Here is a 24,209-nt window from a genome sequence, read left to right on the forward strand (position 1 = left end):
TCAGGATGGTGGTCTCAGGATTCTGAGAAGGTGAGAGCAGAAGCTGTAGTGCTTCTCAGCTTAGGCTCTGGAACTCCCACACATCCCTGAAACCATCACATTCTATTGGTCAAAGCAAGCCACAAGACCAGCTCAGATTCCAGGTGGTAGAGATAGGCCCCTCATTTGATGGAAAGAGCAGCAGTGTCCCATTGCAAATGAGTGGGACACGAGGAGACCCAATTCACTGGGGGTTATAATTCTTTTTTTTTTATGTTCAGTACATCATTAGATTTTGATGTAGTGTCAACGATTCATTAGTTGCAGGTAACACCCAGTGCTCATCACAACATGTGCCCTCTTTAATACCCATCACCCGGTTACTCCCACCCCTCTCCCCTCTGTAACCTTCAGTTTGTTTCCCGGAGACCGGAGTCTCTCATGGTTTGTCTCCCTCTCTGATGTCTTGGGCATGGGGGTCATAATTCTAATGATCTTCCGTGATGGCCCAGATAAGAGCCCTATTCCTAAGTAAGAAAATGAGGATAGAGGCTGAAGGGATCTGTTCATTCTGAAGCAAGGGACCCCAAAAAGTAAAAACAAGAGCAGATTTTCCTGCATTTGGCTGCTTATCATGAGAGATTTATGGCCCTGTTTATTAGTAACTTTGTGGTCACGCTAGGGTAATTTTTCACTAGAAATTATTTCTTTTCAAACCCATCATAAAACTCCTATCTGTCTGAATTCAACACAAGCTTCCAACGCAATGACGTAAATGTGGACTCTGAGCCCACAGGACCTTAACTGTTCCTGCAAAGACAGGCCCCTGCAAATACAGAGGCCCTCCCCTTCCCTGGGACAGTTAAGGACTTCTGCAGATATTAAGGTCTTTTATCTTTCAACTTAAGGAAGTAGAAAAACATTTTTAACGAATTTTGAAGTCAGAAGAGGAAATTGTGTAGAATCATCCAAAGGTGACATGTGCTCATAGCACCCCCAAGGATACAAAGGACTGTTGTCTCATTAGTCAACCTTTAATGACATCATATTGCACTTTGAGTAAAAGTGAAACTCCTCACTCTGGCTTACCAAGCACACCTGCCCAAACTCCTACCCACTCTCTAGCCCCATCTGTGCTGCCCTCTGACTGGAACATTCCTGCCCCTACTTGAGTCAGGTGTTGCCTCCCCCGGGGACCCTTCCCACGCAGGATAAGCCCTCCCTCCTTCCTATCATCTCTGTTCCTATCCCGGAACAGATGTCTGTCTAAGCCATGATTTTCTATATTTTGATGAGCCCCACGAAATTGCCATTTTTGCCAACAAACATGTTGGCAATTTCATATGGTTCACCTGATATTGTAACAACTAAGTTAACAGCTACTAGCTCCCCACACCTCCCTTGGGCCCGCCCCTGCCACAGGGCCATTTCTCGAAAGCCATGGGGACAGTACAAGAGAAAAGCTTTGAGGGGCGCCTGGGTGGCACAGCCGTTAAGCGTCTGCCTTCGGCTCAGGGCGTGATCCCACCGTTATGGGATCGAGCCCCACGTCAGGCTCCTCCACTATGAGCCTGCTTCTTCCTCTCCCACTCCCCCTGCTTGTGTTCCCTCTCTCACTGGCTCTCTATCTCTGTCTAATAAATAAATAAAATCTTTAAAAAAAGAAAAAGAAAAGCTTTGAAACCAGACAGAGCCAGATTTGAATGCCAACTCCACCCTACGCCTGTCTGTATGACCTCAGGCAATTGGTGTGATGGCTCTAAGCCTCCGTTTTCTCGGAAGTGAAATTCAGGTATTACTAAACAGCAAGTAGCGGCTACTTAGCAGGACTGGTGCGAGAATGAGGATGCACGCTAAGGCCAGAGCCGTGCTTACTGCATTGGCAAAGGTGTGGGAGGATGGGCACTGGGGTTGTTCCCCTGAGGAGGGAAGGCTACCTAGAAACAGCTATCGAAACCTTGCACGCCCTTGGTAGCAACTGCCACCAGTGGCCTGCCTGGACCCCTGTGGACCTTGCCAAGGGAGCAGAGGCTCATTTGTCAGACTTCCAACTAGCAGAACGTGTTATCCCTTTGGCCACCAGAGCCCATCCTGTCCTCGTTCAGGTGAGGTCAGAAGTGCCAGGGAATTAATGACCCCCTCCCCACCAAGAGCAGACCTCAGCCAGTAACTATGTGGAACTGGGGTGCAACTGACTCTTGAACGCCCACAGGTTTGAACAGCACAGGTCCACGTACATGTGGATTTTTTCAGTAACTATACATACAGGACTACCAATGTATTTTTTCTTCCTTAGGATTTTCTTAATAACATGGTCTTTTCCCTAGCTTACTTTATTATAAGGATACATAATATAATACATACAACATTCAAATTAGGTGTTGACTGTTTACGTTATCAGTAAGGCTTAGTAATTAAGTTCTTGGGGAGTCAAAAGTCATACATGGATTTCCAACAGCATGAGGGATCAGTGCCCCTAATCCCAGCATTGTTCAAGGGTCAACTGTATACATACTTCAGTCCCTTCTGTCTTCGAGTGGGACAATGCTGAGGTTTGCATTCTGCTCCGTCTCCTAGAACTCCCAATGGGGTTACACTCCAGGGGCTCACGGTGATGTCTCTTGAAAATACACCCTTTTCTGGATGACTTTCTTTCCCAGCCCACATCCATCCCCTATTTCTTGGGGCCACTCTTAAACAAACTTCTTTCACTCAAATTCTTATCTTGGGTTTGCTTCCAGAAGAACTCAAACTTCTGAGGATATAACCTAGAAATTATCTTTACACATATGAAAAATGACATCTGTTCAATTTATTAAATCACCATTGTTTGTATTTGCTAGAGGCTGGACATCACATTCCAAAAGGAAACTGGTTAAACACATTATGATCCGTGCACACAAAGGGGTACTATGCAGCTGTATGAAAGAATGACAAAATACTTTATGTCTTGATATAAAACATCTGAACTACATTAATGAATAAAGCAAGATCCAGAACAGTATAAATAACATCTATTATCATTTGTGTACAAAAGCTTGTATTTGTGTGTTTGCATATGCCTAGAATCTTTGTGAAGGAGACCCCAAAACACACAGCCTTGACAGCCCCGTAGCAGAGACTTGAATGGCTGAGGGGACCAGAATGGAAGGGAAACTTCACCACACCTGCTTCCACATTTTTTTATTTTTGTACTATGGATAAGGTTTATCTATCCAAAAAATAAAAATAACATTAAAATAATAAGTAAATGCATAGATAAAGGGAGGTGCACCATTGTCTCTTGGACCTTCTACAGCTCAAGTGTGGAATGGGTGGACAGGCTCCTGGTGGCTGACCAAATCCTGGCTTCGCCGTGGTTCTTCCAGTGTGGTCTCCATCCAGCTGCTGCAGGTCTGGGTCTTCGCCCACGAAAGGAGGTCCCTCTTCCTTTCGCTTTATGTTCACCCACAAAAGCTGCCATCACCTGTCAGGAAAAAGGTCCAAAGGCACCTTCACCCCCACACGAGGAAGCCCAAGCAGTTCCCTTCTGCGTGAGAGGTTGTGTTGAAGGCACTCATTCCCATCCAAGAAACATCTGCGTCATGCACACGACTCATGCACATGCTTGCACACACACTCACACAAACATACGCACACACAAGTGGAAGTCCAAGATGTTCTTTCCTGAATGAGACGCTCCCACCCCACTCCCCTAATAGCTGAATCCGTCCAACAGCCTGGGGACCTGCATGTTGGTCTAACCAATGTCCTACTTGCTGCAGGAGAGGTCACTCAATGGGGAAGGAGCTGTTACTGGGGCTGGGGCTGGGCAGCTTCGGGACCAGCTTCACTCATCATGTCCTTGTATTGCCGTTTGAAGAAGCCAAGCTGTGGAGGCAGAGACAAAGGAGTAAGGATCACCGAAGCCAGGGAAGTGGCAAAGGCCATGCAGACCAGGAGGGGAGACAGAGGGACCAGGAGGCACAAAGAATAATGTGGCAGAGTGTAAAGTGACCTGGGGAAAATGGGGCAGGGAAATGGACAGCATTGATGTCAGAGACAGGAAAGAGAGAAAAGAAAGAAACAGAGACAAAGGAGAAGAATTAATACCTACATAGTGGTCATTGTATACTAAGGACAATTCTAAGCGCACTACAAATATTGGGTTAAAACCCAGTTACCGTCACAAAATGGTATTGATACTCTCATTTTATAGCTAAAGAAACAGACTCTGTGACTTGGTGGGAGTCAAAGTCAGTAATGAGCTGCTGCGTAAGAAGCAGTGAGGGAGAGGGGAGCAGACAGGAAAAGGGGATACCTTGTACAGTGCGGCGGTGATGAGGGCCAGAAGCACCAGCCCCCCTACCGAGCTGCCCACTATAAGTGGTAGAGGGTTGTGCACTTCCTTCAGTTCCACTTTGGTTTCTGTCTGTGGGAGGGAGGGTGCATCAGGGGGGATGATGAACTTCAGATTTCTGGGGGGTCCCCAGCCAGACCTTGTGTACTCCCTGAACCCAATGACTAACCCCTCCCTATACCCTCACTCTTCTTTCCTCTCCTCCTCCTCCTTTGTCTCTCTCTATCTCTTTACCTAGAGATCTCCACAAGCCCAGCCTCCCCTCCTCCCTCCAGTAGTCCCTCAGGGTCAGAGACAGATACCTGGGCCTTCAGAAATGCCTCCTGTCCTGGAAGCACGGCAAACTTCGAATTATCAAACGAGACCTCTGCCTTGCTCACGACCTGAACGTAGTTTATGGAAGTCTGTGGGAGAGAGAGGATGGGAGCTGGGCCCGTGGTTCCCCTGAAGTAGCATGTCTGGGCCCAGCCGAGCCTTGGCCCTCACATACCTTGATAAACCAGTCAAACGAGAGTTTGCCTTGGAGGGTGATATTGACTTTTTCCTGGATGTCAAAGGACAGGATGTCACACTGGATTCTCTGGCAGACAGCGACGGAGCAGTTCTGGGGAAGGGAGCAGAGGGGAGAAATGACTAAGCCGGATACAGAAAATGTCCATGCACCCAGCCCGCTCAGTTGACAGATGGTACTCAGCCACCAACAAGGGAACAGAGCTGAGTCTGCACGTGGTCCTAAAGCTAGGTTAAGTGTAGTCTCACCACAACTGGAGTCTTCTCAAGCTCCAGCAGGAAGTCAGAGAGAAGGGGGTCCCTCTCCTCGGTGTGGCATGTGCTGGAGAGGTTCTAAGGAAAGAGAGACACTGTGAGAAGGGAGGGGAATGAGGGCTTGTGGGTCCACCCTCACAGAGACTGAAATGGCCATGGTCCAGGAACGGGTCAAAATGGCTCCAAAATCCAACAAAGGAAACAGAGATTTTAAGAAAGACCAGGGTTAGGGTGGTAGGAGTTGGGTCACTCCTCAAGCCCAGCTAGACGTACCTTGGAAAAGCTGAGCTGGGGGTTGTCCCACACCGTCACGTTGTTCAGCTTGGTGGGCACCCAGAAGACCACACTGATGGGGAAGCTCCTCTGTCCCAAGTTGTTAAACTGCACAGTGGGAGGAAGGTGGTGGGTATCAGAGCTCTGGCCTTCTGCTCCCACCAGCAACTAGAATCAGCCTCCCCACTCCAGACAGCCCAGGACACCTAAATAAGGCCTCACAGACCCAAGCGGCCTGCCTCTTGATGCTTTCTGGGAGGCAGAAGGGGTAGGAGTTAAACACACATTTGAGAGCCAGACAGGCTGGTACTCAGCAGTGGCTCTTCCACTACCAGTGGTGAGACCATGGCCGTGTTCTGTTAACCTCTCTGGGCCTCAGTTGCTCCATCTGGGAACTGGAGATAATGACAGTCCCTCCTTCAAAGAGTCATTGTAACGATAAAATGAGTCGTGTGTGTGTGTGTGTGTGTGTGTGTGTGTGTGTGCACGCTTGTGTGTGTATAGGGTGAGAATAAGTCTGGAACAGAACCCAGCACATAGTAGGCATCTGATGCATGTCTCCCATCATTATTTCCCATTACTGCGTTCCCATCACGTTGATTTTCCTCCCGGGCCTCCTCCTCAGCTACCCACCTCGTACTTATGCTCTATACTGTGGCTGGTCTTCTCCTCAGCTATGAAGCTGAGATATTTGGTGGAGACCTCATGGCTGATGGGAGAAAGAAGAAAGTACAGGAAGTGTCAGGACTTTAGAGGTGTCCTGGGAGTGGGACTTGGGCAAAGTGTGTTGGGGAGTGAATAGACACATGGGTAATACTGCCCCGCGAGGGTGCCAGTGGGATGGTGTCTAGGGGGCCATGTGTGTCAGACACACAGGATGGGCCATACACATAGCTTGGGCCATGCACACACACACACACACACACACACACATCTGCACAAGTACACACCCATACACACATATGCTAGACACACACACACAAATACACAATGGGCCATGTTCAGCCCAGGGGTAAAGGCAGAGCTAGAGCGCTAGAAGCCAGTACCTGGTGACTACCGCAAAGACAGTGTATTTCACAGGCAGCTCCAGCTGGAATTCAGTTTTGTTGGTCCTGGTCGTGTTGTTCTCACTGAAGGGAAACAGAGAGCTTTCTTGTAGATCTTTTCCACTAAATTATAATCTCTGCAAGGGCAGGAACCACAGATGTCTTGTCCATTGCTGTCCCACCACCAGCCTTGGGTAAAATGCCTGGCACCTGGAGGGTGCTCAGTCGGTATTTATTGAATAAATGAATAAATAAATAAATGAGCTGAAGGGAGAACCAGTGGGGAGAGGGCAGTGGTCCACACCGGGCAGGGGTTTGGGACCTCAAAGCGGGGAAGCTGGGCACAGCACACCTGGTCACATTGGCCTTGAGGAGTATTCTGTTTCCAAAGGAAGCATCGGATTCCACACCAAATGTGATATTAAAAGTGACCTGGAGTCAGAGAAAAGAGAGACAGTGAAAAGACTAGAAGAAACAACCCAAATGTCTATCAACTAAAGAATGGAGAAATAAAATGTGGTGCATCCAGATAACAAACTACTTTCAGCAGTAGAAAGAAATAAGTATTGATTCATGCTGCAGACATGGAGGATCCTTGAGAACATGACCACGTGCTGTATAATCCCATTTATATGAAAGGTCCAGAGTAGGTGACTCTAGACACAGAAGGTAAATTACTGGTTGCCTAGAGCTTGGAGAAATGAGAGGACTGGAGCAGATGGCTAAGGAGAGCAGGGTCTTTTCTTGAGGTAATAAAATATTCTAAAATCAATCATGGTGATGAATGTATAACTCTGTGAACATACTAAAAGCCGTTGAATTGTGTACCTGAAATGAGTGAATTCTTTGCTATATGAATCATATCTCAATAAAACTATTTAAAAAAAAAAAAAGGAGCCTCTACTTAAAAAAAAAAAAAAAACAGGGGCGCCTGGGTGGCACAGCGGTTAAGCGTCTGCCTTCGGCTCAGGGCGTGATCCTGGGGTTCTGGGATGGAGCCCCACGTCAGGCTCTTCTGCTATGAGCCTGCTTCTTCCTCTCCCACTCCCCCTGCTTGTGTTCCCTCTCTCACTGGCTGTCTCTCTCTGTGTCGAATAAATAAATAAAATCTTAAAAAAAAAAAAAAACAGAGAGAGAGAGAAGTGGAGAAAGGGGAACCCCTTACACTGTTGGTGGGAATGCAAGTTGGTACAGCCACTTTGGAAAACAGTGTGGAGGTCCCTTAGAAAGTTAAAAATTGAGCTACCCTATGACCCAGCAATTACACTACTGGGTATTTACCCCAAAGATACAGACGTAGTGAAGAGAAGGGCCATATGCACCCCAATGTTCATAGCAGCATTGTCCACAATAGCTAAATCGTGGAAGGAGCCGAGATGCCCCTCAACAGATGACTGGATTAAGAAGATGTGGTCCATATATACAATGGAATATTACTCAGCTATCAGAAAGAACGATTACCCAACATTTGCAGCAACATGGACGGGACTGGAGGGGATTATGCTAAGTGAAATAAGTCAAGCAGAGAAAGACAATTGTCATATGGTTTCACTCATTTGTGTAACATAAGGAATAGCAGGGAGATCAGTAGGAGAAGGAAGGGAAGGATGAAGGGGGGCTAAACAGAAGGGGGAATGAACCACGAAAGACTATGGACTCCGGGAAACAAACTGAGGGCTTCAGAGGGGAGGTAGGTGGGGGGATGGGCTAGCCCGGTGATGGGTATTAAGGAGGGCACGTATTGCATGGAGCACTGGGTGTTATACGCAAACAATGAAGCATGGAACACAACATCAAAAACTAATGATGTACTGTATGGTGACTAACATAACATTATAAAAAATTTCTAAAAAAGGAATTCAGAAGAAAACAAAAGAGAAAAAGAGAGGAGGACAGCAGCCCGACCTCTGAGGAGTCTGGGAAGATGGGGTGGTGTATGCTGCAACTGCTGTTCTTCAGGCCCTCAGGCCCATTGGTGGAGTCATCAGACTCACAAGTCAGGCGCCAGCGTCGCCAGGAGAGCGGCTTCTGGAAGGCAAGGGAGACAGAGGTAGTGATGTCAACCACCCCCTTGCAGGGACGGGGAAAGCAAAGTCAGACAGAGCCTGAGAAGGATTTGGCTACCTGGGCTACTGACACCCTCCGATAGGACAAGCCAGGTGGGTAGAAGATGGTGACCTGAGTCCTGTAGGAGTCTTCGCCCTGGTTTCTCACAGTCAGTGTCACATTGAAGTCTCGGGGACCACCCACCACCAGGGTGTCCAGGCTGTGGGAAGAACAAGCCAGGCCATGAGATGCTGAGGGCTTCCATGTGGCAAGTCTGCCCTGGTGGGAAGGAGGCACAGACCCTTGGAGAGAGAAAACAGTGGCTGGGGCAGCCCCACACACACCTCTGGAGCAGCTGTCCTGTGCCAGACTCCCTCGGGGGCCAGGGAAAGAACAGAGCACTGGGTTGTGGTGCATTTGCAGGTAGCAGCGAGGAAAAGAAACTCACCCCATAAAAGTGAAGGTGATGCTGAGGTCATCGTGGCAGATGCTGTCATTGCCACAATTCTGCTCGAAGGGAAACTACCAGAAAAAAAAACAAGAAAGAAAGAAAGAATATGAGGAAAGGAAAGGAAAGAATGAAATGATGTGAAATGAAACAATAAAATAAAATATTGAAATAAAATTATGTGAAATGAAATAACATGTGCCTCCATGACCTTGGCCCCTGCAGGACCCCAGCTTGAGGACTCACCAAAGCTGTGAAGTGTCTCTGAGCATCCACAGCCAGCACTGGCTGGAGGTCCTTGAATGAGGACAAGGGCTCCCCCATCAGAGAGAAGTTGAAGTGCAGGATGATGGGGGTCACTGAGTCTTCTACGCAATACTGAGAGATAGTAGGGGTTTCATTCAGGGTCTGCCCTCCTCAGCTTCCCAAGCCCACCCCATGCTTGGAGGACCCAGAAGCGTGGCCAACCCTTGCTCACCACTAACAGTAGCTTTAGGGTTTCACATTCTCGATTCAGCTTCAAGATCCTTGTCTGTCTGCGTGTGCTGTTCTTTGACTCATCAAAGACAACTCGGGGATGTGGAAGACTTGGGTCCAGAGCCAGGTCATAGGTAACGGTGCTCTGGATCTCTCCTGAGGGGGCAGGGCAGCATGGTGGTGAGGAGCCCAGCTTTGGAATCAAACAAGCATGAATTCGAGGCCCAGCTCTATTGCTCTCCAGCCATATGACTTTGGGCACGTTATATGACCTCTCTGAGTTTCCATTCCTTCTTTTTTTTGGGCGGGGGGGAGGTAGCCTTTAGGTTGTGATTTCCCCTTCCTTTTTTTTTTATTATGTTGTTAGTCACCATACAATACTTCATTAGTTTTTGATGTACTGTTCCACGATTCATTGTTTGCATATAACACCCAAGCGCTCATTGCAATATGTGCCCTCCTTAGTACCCATCACCAGGCCAACCCATCCCCGCATTCCCCACCCCTCTGAAACCCTCAGTCTGTTTCCCGGGGTCCATAGTCTCTCATGGTTTGTCTCTCCCTTAATTTTAAATTGAGAATAATAAGTGTACCTTCCCAGTGGTAAAAATTAAATGCAATAGTGTCCATAAAGCATTTAGCACCAGTGCCTGCCACACAGGAAACGCTCAATAAATGGTAGCTATTCTGTTACATACTAGAAAATTAAGTATATTTTCCCGGGTGCTCTTAACTTTTTTCTTAACTTCGGTCTTCAACAGTTTGTGCTTTGGTATGGTATAACGCATAATGTTTTATACATCGCTATAATATACTATGGTATGGTTTCCTTTATATTTATCCTGCTTTGATGTGGCAGAGAATCTTGATGTCTTTCATCAGTTTTAGAAAATGCATTACCACTATTTTGTTACTTCTTTTTTACTCTCTCTCTCTTCCTTGTGGAATTCCAATTACATGTTTATTAAATTTTTCACCATGTTCCATATGTCTTACGCTTCCGCTCTGTACTTTTCATCCTTTTTTCTCTCTAAATATTTTCTATTGATTTATTTTCCTGCTCACTAATTCTCTGTTCTGCTTCTAACCTGCTGTAAAATGTATTTATTGAACTCTTAATTTCAGTCACTGTATTTTTCAGTGCTAGATTTCCATTTTACTCTATTTTATGAATTCCGGGTCTTTTCTGAACTTCTCCATCACTTCCACTTTCTTCTTGAAGATAGTAACTGTAGCTGTTTTTTAAATTCCTAATAACTCTAATTTCTGAATCACCTATCAGTCTATTTCTATTGTCTTTGCTTCTCTTGGTTGCTGGTCTGAATAGACATTTTCCCAACAGAAAAACCAAGTTACTTACTAATGTTCCTCTCAAATTTCTGTTTCCCCAGCGCTGGAGAGCTCAACTTCCACTCAACTCTTTAGTTGCTATCTTCTACTGAGTTTCTTAGAATATTGACCTAGACATACATGGCTTAGGAAGTCAACCAATACTGGAGAGGAATTTATATGTAGGTTTTGGGGCACCTTCTATGCAATTCTCTACTCTCCAACATTTTGTGCTCAGTGTCTAGCCACGCTGGCTGCCCCAAACTGACTGCTGTCTCCTCAGCCCAGTAAGATTACTGCTAGAAACCTGATTTTATTTCCTCCTCGTTTCTCTCTAGTACCACTGTTACTATTCCTCCACACCAAGCACAATGTTACTTTTTCAGAATAGAGATAAGGAGAAAGTCAAGTTCGCTGTGATAAAATGCATGTCTGAATGTTTTGTGAATGAGTTATCTCTTGAGCTTAAAAAAATCCTGGTTAGTTCACAGGTGTGGGGCCATTGCTTCTCTGGAGAACTGAGAGAGTAAGGGAGTGCCACATACTCACTTTTTGGTGGGGTTTGCTGGGCCTCTCCACCCAGCCAGAGAAATGCCTGCTCACTCCAGCCACACTTGGGAAAGGCTGTCGGAGCCTGTCTGGAAGTTTGCTCTGAACTGCTAGAAGGCTGGAAAGACTGGAGTGGGCCACCCATCAATGTCTCTAGTCATTTAACCCTTTCAGACTTACCTACCCAGCCTCACCTTCTCCTAGCCGATCCCTTGTGTTCTTGCGGACACGGAGGCAAACTTTGACCTCTCCAGCAATCTGGCCTTTCTCCACCTTTTCATGGCACTCAAACACACTCCTTGCCACTTCCTTGGGTATGAACTCCATGGTCACCTCAAGGCTCAGCACAGGCTGGGATCTGTAGGGACACCAGAGGGCCATCAGAGGCCTTCAGGCAACAAAGCCATTCCTTAAAGGGAAGATATTTGGTGTCCTCCAAAAGAAGTTCTCACCTGAGCAGCATCACACGGCCTTGGGCCCCTATGGCCAGGTCCACGAGGCCATCCATTGTGAGGTCCTGGCCCCCACTTAGTGACTGACCAAAATACTGGAGTCCGGGGGAGACCTGGGAGCCTTGAATCCGCTGAGGGTAGAAAAGAGGACAGAAAGGGAGTGGGAAAGAATACAGACGTGTGTAACTCTGTTGCCAAGAGTGACCCAAGCACATATTGTCTGGGCTCCACTCAAGTCTCATCTCCTACAACTTCTCAAGGAATTAGAGCAACTATTCAGCTTTAGACCACAGACTTGAGATGACACCCAAAAAGTCCTGGCAGCAACTAACAAGTGTCTTTAAAATACTGGAGTGGGGGCGCCTGGGTGACTCAGTCGTTAAGCGTCTGCTTTCGGTTCAAGTCGTGATCCCAGGGTCCTGGGATCGAGCCCCACATGGGTCTCCCTGTTTGGCAGGAAGCCTGCTTCTCCCTCTCCCACTCCCCCTGCTGGTGTTCCCTCTCTCGCTGTGTCTCTCTCTGTCAAATAAATAAATAAAATCTTTAAAAAAATAAAAAATAAAATAAAATACTGGAGTGGGTGTTGTAAGTGATGAATAACTGAATTTTACTCCTGAAACCAACATTGCACGGTATGTTAACTAATTAGAATTTAAATAAAAATTTGAAGAAAAAAATTAATAAAGATATAAAACTTTTAATAAATAAATAAATTTAATAAATAAAATACTGCAGCCTACATGGTATATTGTTCCATTTATATGAGGTTCTAGAATGGGCAAAACTAATCTATGGTGGAAAATCATCAGAACAATGTTTTCCTCTGGAATAGAGCGGGGTCAGAAATTGACTGGATAGGGGCAGGAGGGAACTTTCTGGAGTGGTAATTATGTTCTGTATCTTGATAGGAATGTGGGTTACACAGGTGTATGCATTTGTCAAAATCATTGAACGGCAAAGGATTTGTGCATTTCCTGGCTGTTAATAAAAACAAGGGTAAGCAGACATTGAATTCTAGTTAGTGATATTCTAACTAGCTATATCTAACTAGAATATCCAGCTAGATATTCTAACTAGTGAATTCTAGTTAACTACTCAAGTAGTTAAGGGCATTGTAACTTACTTTGAAGTGCATTAAAAAGCAAGAGGCACTAACGGGTGCCTAGAAATAAGATGAATAAAAGGGTGGATCTGTGATAACATCAATGTAGTCAGATGTTCACTGTAGATTCCAGGTTGTAAATATGTGGATGTTCATTGTACAATTCCTTCAGCTTTGCTGTAAATGTGAAAATTTTCTAAATGAAATGCTAGAAAACTCTACTGATACCTGCGGCACCAACCCCAAATAAATAAATTGGAATCCTTACTAGCAAGGCCTAAGCATCTGTGTTTTTCTTAAACCTTCAGGCGATTTCAGTGTGTTGGTAGGACTGAACCTCTGGCGTGAGGGATTTGGCAGGAGTATGGAGGGACAGAGAGAAAAAAGACTTAAGAAAAATGTGAGGCTGGAGAAAAGACAGAGACCCACGGACGGAAGACCAGATGGCCTCAGCTGGCAGTGGCGGGAAAGAGCCAGACTGTGGGGTCCCTCCAAACAGTGGACTCCATCTAGCACGTAACAGGGAGGCATTTTAGAGAGGAAACCAGGGGTGGTGACCAAGATTTCAAGTGACCAACCATCAAGATGGGCTGCATAATTTGCAGGCTCCAGTTCCCCCCCCCCCAAAAAAATAAGTGCAGAATACCTCGTTCAAAAATTCAGAATTTCAAGAGAGCAAGAGCAGAGCATTAAACTAAGGGCAAGTTCCTTCTTTCTTTCAGTACTAAAACCAGGACAGATGGGAACAAACCAGGACTATTGGTCTCCCTAACAAGACTGACTGAGATTCCGAAGAAAGGAATGCCTACATCCCAACGCTTCCAGCTGGCCATTTACCACCTCTAAGCCTTAATCTCCTCATCTGTAAAGTGGGGGTGATGATGCCCCATGCACCTCCTATAGTTGTGGTGAGAATTTCTATGAAGTGTGTTATTACTTTTGAAGGTTCTGAAAAGAAGTACTGGGAGAACTCATCTGGCAGCTGTGAGGATGTTGAATGAGAAAGGGACAGATCAACAAAGAAGCTACTGTCATGACGGGGACAGTGACCCGAGCTCACCTGGCTGTGGGACTGACTGATGCCCGGTCCTGAGGTTCCATGAAATAGGTAGACAGCACCCTGGTTCTCCTGCTCTCCTGGGGCCCCGATGGCCACGTCTGTCAGCTTGTCCCCATTCACATCCCCCAGCACTGTCATGGCTGCTCCAAAGCGGCCCCAGGGGTGGCCCTGCTCCCCACGGAGAACAGCCCCACACTGCCACTTTGCCTTCTGTTGAATAAAAAGAGAGTCAAGTCCCAACCTGGGCAACTCCCCCACCCCACACCCAGGCCCCCACCCAGCCCAGGCTCCTATAGTCACTCACCCCTCGAGGCAAGGGGCACACAGACACCTGGCCTCCCCTTGTCTGGTCGTAGTAATGGGGAGCCCCGATGAGGACCAGGTCAGAGCTGCCATCTTTGTTAATGTCCACAGAGCAGAGGGAGGCCCCAAAGTAGGAGCCAATCTGAAAGAGATGAGTCCGGGATCACATCTCTTGCCACCAAATCAAAGTGTGAGTATTTTCTCCCTGTGAGGAAAAATCATACCAGCTGGGGAAGCACCTGGGAGCAGATCTGATCTTCTGCACAATTCACACTCTCATTTGAGTGTACTGCCAGCTGAGGAAAATATGATAGAGTTGATGGGCGGTGGCTAAGGATTTACCAACAATGGCGGTCCAGGGAGATGATTAGTATAGCAAAGAAGAAGTTGAATTGGAAACTACACAGAAAAGCCTGGAAGACCATACGGAATATCTTTGCAATATATTGTAAGTCTTTAGGGGGGTAAAAAATTCAAAGTTGACAGTCTGGCTGGTAAGGAATCAACTGGCTTAGGTTAAAAATAACTATGGCTACAGGAATTTTTTTTTTTGCATGATATTGTGAGGTATTGTCTATCTTTTAAAATAATTTTTAAAGAATAAAAAATTTAAAAATTTTTTAAAAAATAAAATAAAATAAAAATTTTTAAAGTATGTTCCAAAAACACAAAAATATGTTCAATGTCAATGTGTAGAATTCATCCCCAAGACTCATCCATTTAGTCATTCATTCATTCATTCATTCATTCATTCAACAAACAAAGGTTTGCAATTTTTTTTATTATGATATGCTAGTGACCATACAGGACATCATTAGTTTTCAATGTAGTGTTCCATGATTCATTGTTTGCGTATAACACAGCGCTCCATGCAATACGTGCCCTCCTTAATACCCATCACTGGGCTAGCCCAAAGGTTTGCAATTTGTTGAGCATGGGGCTGGGTAGTGGGTTCTCCATGGAGCAAGGGGAGCAGAGGGAAACAGTACCAGACAAACAGGGAGATGTATTTAGCAATTTCAAAGTGGGGCAAATTCTTGGAATGAGAAGTGCAGACGTCAAGACATGACTCACTACAATCTGATTTCTGCCCCACACACCATGGAAGGAGGCCTCACTCATTGCCCAATAAAGGCATTTAAGCTTTGACCTAAAGTCAGTAGGATTTTTTTGTCTTTAGGTCAAGTTGATTACCTACAATAAAATCCAGCCTTTTTAGTACAGTTTTGTAAGTTTTGACAAACACATACAGTCATGTAACCACCACCAATGTTCAAGATATGTTTCATCACTCCCACGGTATTCCCTCATGCCCTAATGTAATCAACCTCTTCCCTCAACACCAACCCCTGGCAACACTGACCTGTTTTTTGTCCCTATAGTTTTTCCTTTTCCAGAATGTTGTATAAATGGAATTATATAGTATGTAGCTTTTCATGTCTGGCTCCTTTCACCCACAATAATGTATTTAAGATTCAGTCAGGTTGTTACGTATGTAAGTAGTCCATTCCTTTTTATTTCCAATATTTCTTTTTTTAATAATAATTTTTATTATATTATGTTAGTCACCATACAGTACATCCCTAGTTTTTGACGTAAAGTTCCATGATTCATTACTTGCGTATAACACCCAGTGCTCCATGCAATACGTGCCCTCCTTCATACCCATCACCAGCCTAGCCCAATATTTCTGATATTCCACTGAATGAATGAACCACAGTTGACTTATTCATTCCCCAGCTGAGGGACACTTGGATTGTTTCTAGTTTTTACCAATTATGAATACAGCCACTAGAAACATTCACACGCAGGTTTTCATGTGAATATCTGTTTTCGTTTCTCCTAAGTAAATACCTAAAAGTGGGATTGTTGGTATGGTAACCGCATATTGAACTTTATAAGATATTGACAAACTGTTTCCAAAGTAGGCGTGCCATTTTTCATTCAGACAGCAAGGTATGAGAGTTTTCGTTGTTGCACATCCTTGCCAAGACTTGATATTTCCAGTGTATTTCCTTACGTTAATAATTCTGATAGCTATGGAGCAGTATCTGATAGTAGATTTATTTTATTTTTTTAAAGATTTTATTTATCTATTTGACAGAGAGAGAGGGAACACAAGCAGGGGGAGTGGGAGAGGAAGAAGCAGGCTCCCCAGCGGAGCAGAGAGCCCGATGCGGGGCTCGATCCCAGGAACCTGGGATCACGCCCGGAGCCGAAGGCAGATGCTTAACGACTGAGCCCCCAGGCGTCCCTCTAATAGTGGTTTTAATTTGCCTTTCTGTAATGATTAATGACATAGAGGATATCTTCATGTACTTATTTGCCATCTGTGCATCTTCTTTGGTGAAATGTCTGTTAAAATATCTAGCTTATTTCTTAATTGGATGGTTTGATTTCTTATTGTTGAGTCTTTGAGAATCGTTTATATATTCTGATGCATGGTTTTTGTCAGCTACCTAATTTAGAAAAGAAGGAAAATTTGCAAATATTTTCTCCCAATCTGTAGCTTGTCTGTTCATTCTCTTAACAGTGTCTTTCATAGAGCAAAAGCTTTTCATTTTGATGAAGTTGTATTTATCAGTTTTTCCCTTATGGACCATGCTTTTAGTGTTATAACTAAGAACCCTTTGCCTAACATACGGTCACAAAGATTTTCTCCTATGTTTTCTTCCACAAGTATTGTATTTTAGACTTAGCTCCATGGTCTACTTTGAACTAATCTTAATATGATATGAAATATGGGTAGAGGTTTTGTTTTGTTTTTACTATGGATGTCTAATTGTTCCATTGAAGTCTCCATTGAAATGTCTTTGTGCCTTTATTTAAAATCAATTGACTATGTGTGTGTCAGTCTGTTCCAGACCTATTCTGTTCCACCGTTCTTCGTGTCTTTTGCCGATGCCACACTGTCCTGATTACTATAACTTTATAGTTAGTCTAAAATCCGTGGTGTATGAATTGTTCACTAAATACCTAATGGTATTTGCTTAACTTCTTTTTCAAATGGTTGGATATGTGACTTTCTTTGATTTTCCATATAAATCTTAAAATCTACTTGTCAATTCTACAAAATAAACGTCTAGGATTTTGACTGGGATTATGTTGAATATATAGATCAGCCTGGGGAGAATTGATATCTTAATAATACTGAGTCTTCCAGTCCATGAACACTGTATATCTCTCAATTTATTTAGGGCTTTGATTTCTCTCATTGGTGTTTTCGTAGCTTTCAGCATACAGAAATCATACGCGTTTTGTTAAATTTATATCTAAGTATTTCATCATCTTTGGTGCTATTGTAAATGGTACTTCTTTTTAATTCTTTTTTTCTCTTTTTTTTCCTTCTTTCTTCTTTTTAAAATTTTTTAATTTAAATTCAATTTAGTTAACATATAGTGTATTATTAGTTTCAGGGTAGAATTTAGTGATTCATCAGTTGCATATAACACCCAGTGCTCATTACATCTAGTGCCCTCCTTAATGCCCATCACCCAGTTACCCCGTCCCCCCACCCACCTCTAGGTATTTATCCAAAGGATACAAACACAGTGATCTGAAGGGGCACATGCACCCCAATGTTTATAGCAGCAATGTCCACGATAGCTGAAATATGGAAAGAGCCCAGATGTCTAGCAACAAACAAATGGATAAAGAAGATGTGATATATGTATATGTGTACACACACACACACACACACACACACACTGGAATATTACTCAGCCATCAAAAAGAGTGAAATCTTGTCCTATGCAACAACATGGATGGAACTAGAAGGTATTATGCTAAGCAAAATAAGTCAGAGAAAGACAGACACCATATGATTTCACTCCTATGTGGAATTTAAGAAACCAACCAGATGAACATAGGGAAGGAAGGGAAAAATAAAATAAGATGAAAATAGAGGGGGAGGCAAACCATAAGAGACGCTGAACTTGAGGAAACAAATTGAGGGTTGCTGGCAGGGAGGTTGGGGAGGGATGGTAACTGGGTGATGGGCATTAAGGAGGGCACTTGATGTAATGAGCACTGGGTGTTATATGCAACTGATGAATCACTAAATTCTACCCCTGAGACTAATAATATGCTCTATGTTAATTAATTGATTTTAAGTTTTTAAAAAATCCAGAAAAGTAGAAAAAAATCCCTGCCAAATCTAAGGTTACAAAAATTAACCTGATTCCTTCTGAGAGGTTTATAGCTTTATTGCTTACATTTAGGTTTTTTATCTATTTTGAGTTAATTTTTGTATATTGTGAGGTAGGGGATATCCAGTTGGCCCAGAACCATTTGCTGAAAGATTATTTTTCCCCATTAAATGAACTTGGTACCTTCGTCAAAAATTGATCGATTGTAGATGTAAGGTTTATTTCTGGACTCTCAGTTCTATTCCATTGATCTGTTTGCTGGCACCACACCATCTTAATTACTGTAGATTGGTACTAAGTTTTGAAATTGGAAATTCTTCCTTTTCAAGATTATTTTGGCTATTCTGTGTCCCTTGAATTTCCATGTGAACTTTGGAATCAGCTTGTCCATTTCTCAACACTGTTGAACAAGCCTTGTATTCCTGGGATAAACCACACTTGGTCATGACGTATTATCCTTTTTACAGATATTCTTTTTATAGATTTAATTTTTTATTAAATATTGGTCTGTAGTCAACAAAGGGTTTTAAACTGCAGATTGATATGAACAGTTTCTCATTTAGAAAGTTCATCCTTGGGGCGCCTGGGTGGCACAGCGGTTAAGCGTCTGCCTTCGGCTCAGGGCGTGATCCCGGCATTCTGGGATCGAGCCCCACATCAGGCTCCTCCACTATGAGCCTGCTTCTTCCTCTCCCACTCCCCCTGCTTGTGTTCCCTCTCTCGCTGGCTGTCTCTATCTCTGTCAAATAAATAAATAAAATCTTTAAAAAAAAAAAAAAGAAAGTTCACCCTTCCCCTATGGATTAGAGAAGGAGGCAACACGAGACTATGGGAGACCAGCAAGGCTACAGCTAAGTCCACGCGAAAGATGATGATGGCCCGGACCAGGCTGATTTCAGTAGAAATGGAGGGAGTGGATAGATTTGAGATTAATCTCTTTCTTACCCTCGTTCCCAGTGTATTCACCCACACACACACCCCGCACCCCAATACACACACTCTGAACTGTCTCTTGCTCTCTCCCTTCTTTGGCCCTTTATTTCTCCATTCTTCACTTCTCTATTCTTCCCCCTTCACTGTCGCTTTCTCCAGGAAAGCTTCCCTAATGCTCTTGAGTGGATGCCCCTCCCATTTGCTCTCATAACACCCACACTGCTCCAGTTTAAGTATTTATCATCCTTGATTATCATTTGCATGCGTAATACCTGTATGTGGTGAAGGAGTTCATTAGCTCGCCTTCTCCACGTGATCCTGGACCATGCACACAAAATAGAGACATAGCATCACATCCACACTTGACTTCCTGGAATTCCTCTACACATTCTCCCCACCCCACCCCTTGTACGTGTCAGGAACTGATGCCATCAACAGTCAGTATGTGTTGACAAAACCTACGAAAAGGCCATTGGAAAAATTTCAGGAATGGCAAAGAATTATGACAAGCGGTNNAGGTATCAGACGAAACTGGTTTCATCCACCTATGATGCATGAATTGCTGGCCAAAGTGAACAGTGATGAAAATTTAAGGAATGCACATAGAACTACAGACACATCACGAGCGCAGGTCTATTTCAGGACTTTGCAAGGATAATGGGACCTAGAAATTTCTGCCTCTCATACCACATAAGATGCAACGGCACTGCTTTTGCAGGGGTGATTTTCAAAAAATCGAACTGCTGGGGCTGCTCAGGCACCGACCAGGGGCTTAGCTGGAGTAGGTGTGAAAGCTCCCCTGAGGTGCCCTGTCTGACCTCATAGTTCCCGGCTCATGGGGAAGTTCAAAGAGTATTGGGAAAGGGACCAGAATGCAGAGGTGGGGGAAGAGGGCATTCATCTCAGGAAAGCAGCTACTGATTGGCAGATATGGAATTATTTCAATATTTTAATAACTAATATGGTTATACTGGTTGTATTGGTGAAATACCAGCTCTGTGTGCAGGGAGACTCATAGAAAGCTCTGCACAAGTCAAGTGTCATTATTTGTTGTCGTTAGAAAAGTGAGGGGCAATGTTCATAGCAGCATTGTCCACAATAGCTAAATCGTGGAAGGAGCCGAGATGCCCTTCAACAGATGACTGGATTAAGAAGGTGTGGTCCATATATACAATGGAATATTACTCAGCTATCAGAAAGCACGAGTTCTCAACATTTGCTACAACATGGACGGCACTGGAGGAGATAATGCTAAGTGAAATAAGTCAAGCAGAGAAAGACAACTATCATATGATTTCTCTCATCTATGGAACATAAGAACTAGGAAGATCGGTAGGGGAAGAAAGGCATAAAGAAAGAGGGGGTAATCAGAAGGGGGAATGAAACATGAGAGACTATGGACTATGAGAAACAAACTGAGGGCTTCAGAGGGGAAGGGGGTGGGGGAATGGGATAGACTGGTGATGGGTAGTAAGGAGGGCACGTATTGCATGGTGCACTGGGTGTTATACACAACTAATGAATCATCGAGCCTTACATCGGAAACCGGGGATGTACTGTATGATGACTAACATAATATAATAAAAAATCATTAAAAAAAAAAAAAGAAAGAAAAGTGAGGGGCCCCTGGGTGGCTCAGCCAGTTAAGCGTCGAACACTTGATATCAGCTCAGGTCATGATCTCAGGGTCATGCGATCAAGCCCTGCGTCGGGCTCCATGCATGGAGCCTGCTTAATATTCTCTCTCTCCCTCTGCCCCTGCCCCCCCACCCACTCACACTCTCTGTCTTTTTATTTTTTTATTTTTTTAAAGATTTTATTTATTTATTTGACAGAGAAAGAGACAGCCAGCAAAAAAGGGGACACAAGCAGGAGGAGTGGGAGAGGAAGAAGCAGGCTCCCAGCGGAGCAGGGAGGCCGACGCAGGGCTCGATCCCAGGACCCTGGGATCATGATCTGAGCCAAAGGCAGACGCTTAACGACTGAGCCACCCAGGCGCCCCACACTCTCTGTCTTTTTAAAAAGGAAAAGTGAGGACACAACATTCTCAAATGCAAAGCTTATTCCTGTGACTTTCCAGCTCAAAGCCGTCTGAAAGCTCCTTTACAAACTGACACACACGGCACCTGATGAGCCCATCCGGGAATGTCAGCCCCCGGGGCACCTCTGTTTGCACATTTGTGCTCCACGTGCTCTGCCCTTACCTGGCTGCCCTTGATGACCGAGGTGGCCTCCCAGGTACCAGCATTCTCTCTGAACATTATCACCAGGCCAATGTGCTGATATCGAGGCGCCCCAAGAACCAGGTTTTGTACCCTGCTCCTCAAGATGACTTCAGCAGCATAACCTGGAGATGGTGATCTGAGAAGGTAAGTGCTTTACTTCACAGACCTTGCCTCCTCTGAGAGACCCATCCCTTGAGTAGGGGCAATGTAGGAGCCTCAGGCTCAGTAGGGATAACTGGATCTTTCACTCTATTCCCCTTCGTTAACATAATTAAATTGAAATTTTGAAATTTCTGTCTTTAAAGTTATTCTGAGGGCCCAAAAAAGATCCAATGATAATATATGCTAATTGAGTTATGCCATATCCTGACCCCTTCTTGAAGTTACCCTGCCCTTTCCACTTACCCAAGTAAGCATCGTTCATGTCTGAATCTATCCTGGTTGTGTTGATGAAGGTGAATTTATCCTTTGACACGTGAAGAAAGGCTCCACCAGCCCAGTCAAAGCTCCCCACGGCACCTAGCAAGACGCCATTCTGGGAAACAGGGTAGAACAAGATTGAGCAACCTGCAACTTCCGTGCAATCCTTGTCCAAATTCCAGTAGCTTTTTTCACAGAAATAGAACAAACAATCCTAAAATTTGTACGGAACCACAAAAGACCCCAAAGAGCCAAAGCACTTTGGTGCAGCCACTGTGGGAAACAGAACAGAGGTTCCTCAAAAATGTAAAAATAGAACTACCAGATGATCCAGCAATCCTACTTCTGAGTATTTATCCAAAGGAAATGAAAACACTAACTCAAAAACTATCTGCACCCCCAAGTCCATGAAGCATCATTTATAATAGCCAAGACATAGGGGCACCTGGGTGGCTCAGTCGGTTGGGCGTCCAACTCTTGATTTCAGCTCAGGTCATGGTCTTGAGTTTATGGGATTGAGCCCCATGTTGGGCTCCACGCTCGGCATGGAGTCCGCTTGAGATTCTCTCCCTCTGGCTCTGCCCCTCCCCCCACTCACACTCACTCACTCTTGCTCTCTTCTTCAAAATAAAATCTTGAAAAAATAATTTAAAAAAAAATAGCCAAGATATGGAAAAAATCTAAGTGCCCATCAATGCATGAATAAAGAAAATGTGATACATGATGCAATGGAATATTATTCTGTCATAAAAAAGAAGAAAATCCTGCCATTTGTGACAACATGTATGGACTGACCTTGAAGGGATTATGCTAAGCAAAATAAGTCGGAGAGAGACAAATAGAGTATGATCTCACTTATATGTGGACTCTAAAAACAAAACAAAACTGAATTATATAGATGCAGAGAACAGATTTGTGGTCGCAAAAGGCAATGGGTTGGGAGGGTAGGTAAAATGGGTGATGATAGTCAAATGATGGTACAAATTTCCAGTTATTAAATAAATAAATGCAGGGATGTAATATAAAGCACAGTGAGTATAGTTAATAAAACTATAATGTATATTTGAAAGTTGTGAAGAAAATAAATCTTATTACCAAGAAGCAGTCCCAAATGGAGACTATAAAAATGAGAATGAATGAGGCAGAAGAGCAACTCAGTGATATAGAAGATAAAGTGATGGAAAATAAGGAAACTGAAAAGAACAGAGAAAGAGGGCGCCTGGGTTGCTCAGTCAGTTAAGCATCTGCCTTCAGCTCAGGTCATGATCCCAGGGTGCTGGGATCGAGTCTAGCATAGGGCTCCTTGCTCAACGGGGAGTCTGCTTCTCCCTCTGGCCCTCCCCTCTCTTGTGCTCTCTCTCTCTCTCATTCTCTCTCAAATAAATAAATAAAATCTTTAAAAATAATTTAAAGAATAAAAAATAAAAATACATTGAGATACCACCTTACACCAGTTAGAATGGCAAAAATAGACAAGGCAAGAAACAACAAATGTTGGAGAGGTTGTGGAGAAAGGGGAGCCCTCTTACACTGTTGGTGGGAATGCAAGCTGGTACAGCCACTCTGGAAAACAGTATGGAGGGTCCTCAAAAAGTTAAAAATAGAGCTACCCTATGACCCAGCAATTGCACTACTGGGTTTTTACCCCAAAGATACAGATGTAGTGAAAAGAAGGGCCACATGCACCCCAATGTTCATAGCAGTAATGTCCACAATAGCCAAACTGTGGAAGGAGCCGAGATGCCCTTCAACAGACAAATGGATAAAGAAGATGTGGTTCATATATACAATGGAATATTACTCAGCCATCAGAAAGAATGATTACTCAACATTTGCATCAACATGGATGGAACTGAAGGAGATTATGCTAAGTGAAATAAGTTAAGCAGAGAAACACAATTATCATATGGTTTCACTTATTTGTGGAACATAAGGAATAGCAGAGAGGACATTAGGAGAAGGAAAGGAAAAATGAAGGGGGGGACACAGAGGGGGAGATGAACCATGAGAGACTATGGACTCCGGGAAACAAACTGAGGGTTTTAGAGGGGAGGGTGTGGCAGATGGGCTAGCCCAGTGATGGGTATTAAGGAGGGCACGTATTGCATGGAGCACCGGGTGTTATACACAAACAATAAATCATGGAACATTACATCAAAAACTAATGATGTACTGTATGGTGACTAACATAACATAATTTTTTTTAAAAAAAGAATAGAGAACCCAGAAATGGACCCTCAACTCTACACTCAACTAATCTTTGACAAAGCAGGAAAGAATATCCAATGGAAATAGACAGTCTCGTCAACAAATGG

The 24,209-nt window shown here is 44.2% G+C and overlaps 1 protein-coding gene across 3 annotated transcripts in view; it reads right to left on the reverse strand.

Annotated features, from left to right (window-relative positions):
- Nucleotides 1-2,771: 2,771 nt before the first annotated feature.
- The window catches only part of ITGAM (integrin subunit alpha M), a 39,345-nt gene continuing 17,907 nt past the window's right edge, over nt 2,772-24,209 (reverse strand). For 2 of the 3 annotated variants that reach the window (XM_008685339.2, XM_008685341.2), the window contains 21 exons: nt 21,880-22,009; nt 21,454-21,596; nt 14,170-14,310; nt 13,866-14,075; nt 11,704-11,834; nt 11,446-11,609; nt 9,375-9,529; nt 9,143-9,274; nt 8,897-8,970; nt 8,527-8,668; nt 8,308-8,430; nt 6,755-6,834; nt 6,403-6,486; nt 5,990-6,065; nt 5,357-5,464; nt 5,078-5,161; nt 4,809-4,922; nt 4,621-4,722; nt 4,280-4,390; nt 3,724-3,849; nt 2,772-3,445 (listed from right to left, as the gene is read on the reverse strand). In XM_008685339.2, the coding sequence (XP_008683561.1) occupies nt 3,772-3,849; nt 4,280-4,390; nt 4,621-4,722; nt 4,809-4,922; nt 5,078-5,161; nt 5,357-5,464; nt 5,990-6,065; nt 6,403-6,486; nt 6,755-6,834; nt 8,308-8,430; nt 8,527-8,668; nt 8,897-8,970; nt 9,143-9,274; nt 9,375-9,529; nt 11,446-11,609; nt 11,704-11,834; nt 13,866-14,075; nt 14,170-14,310; nt 21,454-21,596; nt 21,880-22,009 (2,382 nt within the window). In that variant the 3' untranslated portion in view covers nt 2,772-3,445; nt 3,724-3,771. The remainder of the gene's footprint in view (nt 3,446-3,723; nt 3,850-4,279; nt 4,391-4,620; nt 4,723-4,808; nt 4,923-5,077; nt 5,162-5,356; nt 5,465-5,989; nt 6,066-6,402; nt 6,487-6,754; nt 6,835-8,307; nt 8,431-8,526; nt 8,669-8,896; nt 8,971-9,142; nt 9,275-9,374; nt 9,530-11,445; nt 11,610-11,703; nt 11,835-13,865; nt 14,076-14,169; nt 14,311-21,453; nt 21,597-21,879; nt 22,010-24,209) is intronic. The other variant, XM_008685340.2, reaches the window with a different exon arrangement.

Source organism: Ursus maritimus, unplaced genomic scaffold (genome assembly GCF_017311325.1).
Source record: "Ursus maritimus isolate PB19 unplaced genomic scaffold, ASM1731132v1 scaffold_2, whole genome shotgun sequence".
Lineage (NCBI taxonomy): Eukaryota > Metazoa > Chordata > Mammalia > Carnivora > Ursidae > Ursus > Ursus maritimus.